At 33.0% G+C, this 9,175-nt stretch overlaps 1 protein-coding gene across 1 annotated transcript in view; it reads right to left on the minus strand.

The window, feature by feature from the left end:
• Nucleotides 1–9,175, minus strand: part of Dach2 (dachshund family transcription factor 2) — a 572,822-nt gene that overhangs the window by 424,706 nt on the left and 138,941 nt on the right. Inside the window, exon 2 of the mRNA XM_026789035.1 lies at nucleotides 8,134–8,172. Coding sequence (XP_026644836.1) covers nucleotides 8,134–8,172 — 39 coding nt within the window. The remainder of the gene's footprint in view (nucleotides 1–8,133; nucleotides 8,173–9,175) is intronic.

Here is a 9,175-nt window from a genome sequence, read left to right on the forward strand (position 1 = left end):
AACTTTTGTTCTCAATATTATGTTATATTTATTATTTGTTATTATTGTTTATAGTTGTAGTTAGTTTAGTTCTGTCTTATTTAGACAAAAGGGGGAGATGTAGAGAGAGCCCGCCTTTTGGGGCGGGACAGCCTCAGGCAATGTTTTTACTAATTAATTGGGACGCGCAGGCACTGGAGCCGCTTCCTGTTTCCGGTTTATAGTGGATCGCTGAACTCCAGGTGTGTGAGTGTGCTTTTATATTAAAGTTGTATCATCTTGTACCCACTGGCCTGGATTAATTAAATTCGCCTTCAGGAAACATGTCAACTAAGTGTAATATGGTCTCTTACATCTTAGAATATGGGTACTAGGGAAATACTGAGGGAGTTTGAATAAAGTAGAAATATAACAATAGCATCATAAAGTTGTTTTGATTTGCATTTCCCTGATGGCTAAGGAGGTTGAGCATGACCTTAAGTGTCTTTTGGCCATTTGAACTTTTTCTGTTGAGAATTCTCTGTTCAGTTCAGTGCCCCATTTTTAAATTGGGTTAATTAGCATTTTAAAGTCTAGTTTCTTGAGTTCTTTATATATTTTGGAGATCAGAACTTTGTCTGTTGCAGGATTGGTGAAGATCTTCTCCCAATCAGTAGGTTGCCTTTTTGTCTTAATGACAGTGTCTTTTGCTTTACAGAAGCTTCTCAGTTTTAGGAGGTCCTATTTATTCATTTCATTGTTGCTCTTATTGTCTGTGCTACTGGGGAGACAGTGGGGCTGATCTACTGGGAGCTCACCAAGGCCAGCTGGACTGGGATTGATGGAGCATGTGATCAAACCAGACTCTCTGAATGTGGCTGACAATGAGGGCTGACTGAGAAGCCAAGGACAATAGCACTGAATTTTGATTCTACTGCATGTACTGGCTTTGTTGGAGCCTAGTCTGTTTGGATGTTCACCTTCCTAGACCTGGATGGAGGGGGGAGGACCTTGGACTTCCCACAGGACAAGGAACCCTGACTGCTCTTTGGACTTGAGAGGGAGGGGGAGGGCGGAGGGGAAGGGACATGGGAGGAGGGGAGAAGGTGGAAATTTTTAATAAAAATAAATAAATACAAAAAACAATAGTATCATAAATTGATTAATTATTTCTAACGTATTAGCAATAAGGGAATGAGATGGGTAGACTCAGTAAAATCCTTGAAAGCTTTCTATAAATTTATGACAACATTGGATTTCAACGAAACAAGCTGGAATTATGCTCCATGGTAAAGCTTATGGTTAGCATTCACGAAGCCATGTTTATACAGAAACAGAGGCATATACCTACAAACACACACACACATATACACACACATTATTCTGAGAAGCTCACTTTATTAATAAGTATTTTACCCATATTAATTCTTCTTTAATTTAGTACTCAAAATCACATGAAAAAAATTTTTTGAAGAGATAAAAATTGGACAAGCACAAATTAAGAAACTATTTACTTTTAGTAATAATAAAAATTTAAAGTTATAAAGAATATCTAAGTGGAATATTTTAATAAAATTTCCTAAATTCCTTCATATACCGCTTTTTCTTTTATGACAGCATCTTACCATATTGCCCAAGAGGGCCTAATACTCACTATGTAAAGCATGCTGGACTAGAACTAGTTGCAATCCTCCTATCTCAGCATCTCAAGTATTGGCTTTATAACTGAGCACCACCATAGCTGCTACAGCAATATTTTGCACACACCAGATGTTTTATTGACAAGTCTCATGATAAAAAATTCCAAAAATGTAATTTTTTAATACTTAGCATGTTATATAAATCAATATATAACTGAGTGTGAACTTAAAATGAACATTGTAATTTAAGTTAAATTGTTTTTAAAGCAACACGAGAATTCAGACCTATTGGCCAATTGTTTTACAGTAAAATGCTGGTTAGCGAAAGCTAGATAACAAAAATCAAATTGCAAATGAAATGAAGATATCTAAATGAAAATAAACAATAATTTTACTTATGTATTTAAATATAACAGCCATTTTTATATTAATACTTTCAAAGGCTTAAGCTACCCCAATTGTAAAACAAGGCTGATATTAACATGATTCAATATTATTGTTGTATTTATAGTTCTGCATTTAAAAAAAACTGAAACATGGTACATATCAGATTATCTAGTATTTTGATTTGTAAATTATCAATAGCAGATCAGTAGCATGACTCTATTGATTGAAATACACATTTTTAACCTATCAGCTTTCTAAAGATCTTTAAATCTTTTACATTTTACTGCTGGTTCATTTTATACTTTCCTTCTTCCAAACAATTGAATGACTTAAAAACAATTAATCCCAAGTAACAATCTATAGTAACAGCATTATAGTTCAAAAGCACTGGAAAAGATTCATGGTGAATTCCTTGTGTTGAAAACTCAGTGTTAACAAAGACAGAAAACAAGACATGTCCTTGAGGCACTTCACGTTTATCTGCGGGACTTTAGGCCACGTTGCCATGGAACGTAATTCCTTCAAGGACTACAAACCAATGAACGGCTATTTTGGCATAATAGTCCCATTTCTTAACACTATTTCGCACCATTCATCAAGATGTATTACACACCATACCAATTTATGGACAATGTCCTGCCTTTCCAAATGCTTTCATACTTAGTTTTAGAATCAACTCCACTTTAGCAACTAATTAGTTACACTGACAAACTTTTAAGAATAGGGCTATACAATTTTAGAAAATGTCACCACTCTCTTTGTAAATTAATGATATGTTTCCCATTGCACAATAATAGGTGGTTATCAGCCTTTCCTCTTTATCCTGTCTTAGTCATTTAGTTAACGCTACCCTGCACCCTCCAGGAAATTCATGGTCTGTCACCCTACTCACTGGTGTCTAGATTTATGGATATTTTAGCAGTCTTTTCATTTTCACATCACTAGGCAACTCTTCGGGGTTTGAACGAAAGAAAAATTTCACCTGAACATTCCGACAAGAATCCTACTTCAAAATTCTATTCTCTTTCTACAATTTCAATTCTCTTCACTTTTAAAGACACATAGTCTGAGACCTAATGTGCCTTTTCCCTTTGCATTGTTAACTGTACCACACAGAACACTACATTATTATGCTACACATGGCAAAGAAATTTTAGTATTCACAGGATTATGGTAATTAAGTCTTCTTTCACTTTAGGTGAGGTGACACTTGCTTGACTATAATGTCACTCCACTTAAAGTCTGTGTAAACAACATTATCTGAGTCACTCTGCATTACATTTCCAACTGTGAGCAAAATTACAAGGTCAAAGTGGACAAGAATGTAGGTAATCCCAAGGAAGCAACTTGTAAATGACTTCCTGAAGGTTCAGACTGGGTTTTTAATACTAGTAAAAAAGGTTTTGAATGCTAATATTAAAGTATCATTCTCTCAATCCTATATGTAGCAAAGTAGGTATTTTTTAAGTCACTGTTAGAGACAGACGTATCTTTGATTTTGAAGTTTTGTGTTAAAGAAGAGAATAAATGTCAAAGTTTTTTTAGACTTACAAATGTGAATGCCATATGATGATTGCAGTTGGTTTTGTAAATAAAATCATCAATATTTCAAATACAACACAATGAAATCTGGATTTTCTGTTTATTATAACAAATATGAGTAACCATTATATTTTTAAATGAATGTTTATTTTTCTTGTCTCTACAACCTAGTTAAAAAAACTTTTAAATGAATGAAATATTGAATATTATCTGACTATGGCTTTGAATCTCACTTCACAATTTTGAAATGTCATGATTTAATTGATCTACTGCTTATTTTAAAAGTTGGATAATATGCATAAGTCACCATGAATAATATAGGGAAGACCTGAGAAAAAATAGTCTGGATTCATCTGGCAAAAGTTCTTGTTATTAAATTAGTTCAAGTGATATAACAAACAAAATAGTGCTTTTCAGAAAAGAATTTAACTGAAAACACAGGGTACTGATTAGTAAAAACAGTGTGAAAGTTCTTAAATCTGAGTCCTTCAGTCAGATGACAAAGAAGCCAAAGTGAATAAAAAGACTCAAGAGGATTCTCTGGGATTCTTGTCACGTTTGGACAATGAGGTCATTGAGAATCATATGCACTTTGTCCTACATTTCCAATTCTGGGGGTTTAAATAAAATCAATTTTAACTCTTTCTTTTTTGCTAGTTCAGCCTCTTACCATATAAGACAATTTTCAAATGGATGTTTTTTGTTTTTTTTTTTCCTAGCACACTGAATTTAGGAAGTCTTGATAGTTCTGCACTAATTCTCAGGGCAAGGATGCAGATTGTTCTAATCAACTCTTCCCAGAATGCAAAATGCAATTACTAGCTTGTCTATGTATACAGAAATAGTGAATTAATTTACTGAGAATTCTACATGTGTTCTCTTAAAATCATTGTCAGATTCAAACATATTTGAGTAATCTTTTCAACAGTTGAAAACATGCAAGAAAGCAGAGTCATACCAAATGATAGTTAGCATGTCATTTTATTTCAGCTTTTATAATATAATGTTTCACAGAAGGAAAACCTGAAGATAGACTAAAGATGGCACAATATCACTGCCTTGGCCCTTAGAACACTCATATTTTAGCTCGTATTTTCTCCACCATCCACAGAATATTATATATGCATAAATATCAATATTATTTTAAAATTCAAAGTAGTGACACATATAAACTCTAAAACAGTTTTGACTCCGATGAAGAATAGAAAAAAAAGATTTATCGTTATATTATTAATGCTTAACAAGTATGAATTTTTCAAAAATCTGAGCTCTCAGTTAGTATTTCTCATTTTCCTGTCCTATTTAAATGAACTGTGTTAAAATTATGCTTCTTAATTTTACAAAATTAAAGTAATATCACAAAAACTGACTTCTGAATAGAGATATCATATTCTGTAGGTCATAAACGTGATTATATATGTTATATACCATTCTCTGTGCTTCAGTATTATCACTGGAAAATAACAATTATAGTATCACCTACTTTCAGAACTGATAGGAGGAACTGATGAACTCACACAAGAAGAATAAATTACTTTCCAAACATTTCTTATGAATCGTCTTGTTTATATTAAAGGTGTTAAAACATTAGTTTACAGTTTTATTTAGTTAACTAACGGTTTATTTAAATATATTTAATTCCTAACATGCAGCATGTTATGTATAGTCCATTGGTGTGATGCTTGATACAAATTTAGATAATCAATAATTAGTTGTATATTCTCCTATATGTTGACCATAACATCCAATAATTTCTTCTCGTTCATATGTGACTGTATTTTATCTTCACTTATTTAATCAACAAATGAGATTATGCTGTGCATTTCTGACTTTAAATTGTCCATTTTACCCTTCCTCTTTCTGCTCTGTAAAATTCTCATGAGAAGTGAAAATGTTAATTTACTATCTTGATTGGGGATGTTTGATGTAGACAATAAGTGCTGGAAAAGTAGATATACCAGTGGGCTAATTTGAGGATTTTGTCCTTCGCTTTTTCTTTTGATTTGTTTTGTTTTGTTTTTTCTAGAGCGATTGGAAGTTAACTGTTTCCTTTTAAAACAAATATGAGTTTGGATGACAAGTAATGAGAGAAGTAAACAGATGTTGAAAGCACCAGCGCACAGTGGGATCATGTGTTGAGGTCTAGGGCAGGACAGACAAACAAGCAAAGCCTCAGAGCTGTCAGTTCCCTTTAAATAAAATCTCAGAGGACTGACTAGTTTTTTTCTTTTTCGGTGCCAAGCAAGAGTTCAAATGAAGAGTTTTGTTGTGTTAATTACATGAATTTCTTTCATTTCTTAATTTTACCATTTGTAAAATAAAGCTACTTTACTAGATGGAATTGGGCATTTATTTAAAGGCAAGCCAATTTTCAATGAAACAGCATATGTTCTACTTTTGCCTGTCTTTCCATTAAAGAAAAACAAATGGGTTTCAAATAAAAGTCTTAATTATGTTAGGTGATGTAACAAAAGCGTAAATATTCTCATGTAGAAATGGTGATATTGAACTACTACATAGTACAAATGATTGACTAACATGAACGTAAGAAAGTTGTAACTTTATTTTAATTTACAAACCACTTGAAGGAAAACTATATTGGATATTTTCATGTAGTGAAAATCTCATTGCATAACTACCATTCTGAGTACCAAAATATGACAAACTCTTCACTTACATATTTATTTTACATCAATTTTCCATTATCAAGAGTTTGAGGTATGTATATAACTATGATTTCTTTTGGTAAATGGAGTAATCAAAGACTTATGCTTAGAGAACAGTTGGCAAAACCCTTGGGGTAACATCCTATAATGTTTTCTCTTTTTTATTCAACTTGTTAGCAGCTTTGAATAGTAGGAAAATTTCAAATAAAAGTATAGATACCTATCATCTCTTAAGAAGTAAAGCCTTAACAATGAAAGCCTGTATATAGTACTACCTGGTGGAATGCTGAGGAGAATAGTATCCACCACCATTGGTAGAACTGTATATTTTCTAGTTCACCCTAGACCTCATTATTCTCCAATGGTTATGGTTTTTCCCTTTTCTAGACCTGCCTCCAAAAGCCTTGTGGTTTATGACCCCCCTTGGTTTCTCTGTACTTTATGTGACTGACTCAACACATTACACTTTCAAAAAACATTTCATGTTTTTTCTCATAGTTCAGTAAATGTAAAATTTTATCACAAATATGCAAAAAATTCATTAAACCAGAAATGACTTGGTATAGTTATAAAATATCATTAATTAAATTAAGAGAGATTGGCATAATTTGCATGCTTTTTTTACTGAGAAAATAAAAATGAAAGTGATTAAGTTAAATCCTAGTCATATGCAGTAAACACCTTCGAGAACCAAATCTAATTGTAAAACTCACTACATTTTGTTCAGTTGAAATTATTTATTTTCAATGTTTACATGATACTAGTCTGTTTTGCAATGATATCATAGTCGAATAGAAAGTTTGGCAATTAGGGAGGTACATTTACTGCTTCAGGTCATTTGGGTATTATTTTGTGTGCATTATATGTAAGGTTAATTTTTCCTGTCAAAAAGTTCTAAATACTAGAAACATAAACAAAATGATTTCCATTTTCCATATTCAAAATGTAGGGTACATCATACAGTGTGGTCTGCATCTCCCTCAATGTTCTATGTTTCTCTTACAGAATACATATTGAAAACATGGAGCCAACATGGAAGGAGGAAAAAATATCATCAGAAAAAGATGTTACACTTGAGCAGAGCACATGGAAATAAAGATGGAACATCACTGCCAGGCAATATCAAAACACACTTTAGGATCACGGGCTGCCTTCCTCTGTCATTATTACTCTATTATTACATTATTATTAAGAATGTCGAACAGATGAGATTCAGGATAGCATGTGAGAGATGATTTCAACTTAGGTGAAATTTTCATAACAGTTTTATAAAATTTCAGATATGTCTTCTTTCAAATTAAATTTATTCTCAGAAGGGAAAGTATTTCAAGTACTTAAGGACTACTAAGCTTGCAAACACAGTCCCATGCCTAACAGAACAATTCGGGTTATTTACTATTGCTGGAGAACACACAATAACCTGTGCTGCCCTGTAAAAGTGAATGTACCTTCCTAAGAATTCCACAGCCAAAAACTAGATAGACATTTCAATTATTTTCCAATTATTTTACACAAGTGACACAAGTTTTTATGTCACTGACTCTCACTCAATCTCCATGAACTTGTAGCTTTTCTCTAATTTCTCACTTTCAGTACCAGGAAGGGAGTTGCTTTCTTTGTCTGCAAGCTCTCACTCTTCTGTGTGATCCCATGATCCAGTCCCAATTAATAAGTACAAATGATCACCATAGAAACCCCAATTAACATGACACTTCATATGAATAGATCAGTTCTAATTAGCCATTCAGATTTCTATTTTCTCTTATCACTAAGATTAATCAAGATCGAGGGTTTGATGTTAAATTTTTTAAATAGTTTCCCTTTCCTATATTAGCAAGTATAACATAGAGAACAAGGTTATAGAAATTGGGCTGAATCTGTAAAGGCTCCAGGACATTCCCAGGGACTTGACTTTTTAAAATAAATAAATAAATAAATACCTGTTAACAGCTTGTTTTCTTGTCATTTGCCTCTTCCTTCTAAAAGGAGAGTGTAGCAAAAAAATAAATAAATAAAACTGGTTAATTGAGAGTTTTAGTTAGATAGCTTCATATTATTCAAAGCTATTATATTACACGAAAAAGAATCTTAAATTGCACATAAAATGTTGACAGGTGACACACAATGAAGCACTAGACGGGAAGAGCACAAAGAAGTTAGTAAACCTGAACTGCTAATAGATAATGCTTTACATATATAGATAATGTTATTGCATTCCTGGTCTAATTCCCATAGAATACAAATAATGTGAAATGTCACATGATTTAGGGCTTTCCTCTGTTTGAAAGCAAGGGAATAAAGTTACAGATTTCTACTAAAGAAAATGGCTCCAGGTCATAAAAATTCTCCGAAAAAGATTCAGCAATATGTCTTTTCCCTTTCTCTAAAGAGCTTTCCTTCCCATCCCATTGGGTATTCCAACATTTTTGGGGTGGGCTTATACTTTTTCTTATTTTTATATGGCCAACAAGAAAATGAAAGTAAGCCAAAATAAAGATTTTACTTATTTCCTAAACATGGAGCCATTAATAATATCACTATCTATATACTTATTTCTGGAGCAAGACTGAGCTCTTTACCTCATACACACAAGGGTGGCATTCATGCACACACAAACACACACATATGTGCATGCATACATACATACTCATATACACATTCATACAGATGAAACTAAACATGCAGAAATCAATAAAACTTATATACTAAGTTTCACTAAGAAAGCAAACCTTGCTTCCAGTTGCATATTAATCCCTACTGTTTCCCAAACCTTTAATATATAAGAAAAACTAAACTGATAGCTAAATAAGTCTATGAGGTACGTTATCATTTTGTTGACATTCCCTGTCACCTGGGTATTCTGTTCCTTTGACAGACAAGCTCTGCCCACCCACAATCCTCCCCCTTCTTCTTCCCAGAAAGGCAAGCTGATCTCTCACCTTCTCTCCTCTCTCTCTCTCTCTCTCTCTCTCTCTCTCTCTC

The sequence above is a fragment of the Microtus ochrogaster genome, unplaced genomic scaffold (assembly GCF_000317375.1).
Source record: "Microtus ochrogaster isolate Prairie Vole_2 unplaced genomic scaffold, MicOch1.0 UNK13, whole genome shotgun sequence".
NCBI classification, from domain to species: Eukaryota; Metazoa; Chordata; class Mammalia; order Rodentia; family Cricetidae; genus Microtus; species Microtus ochrogaster.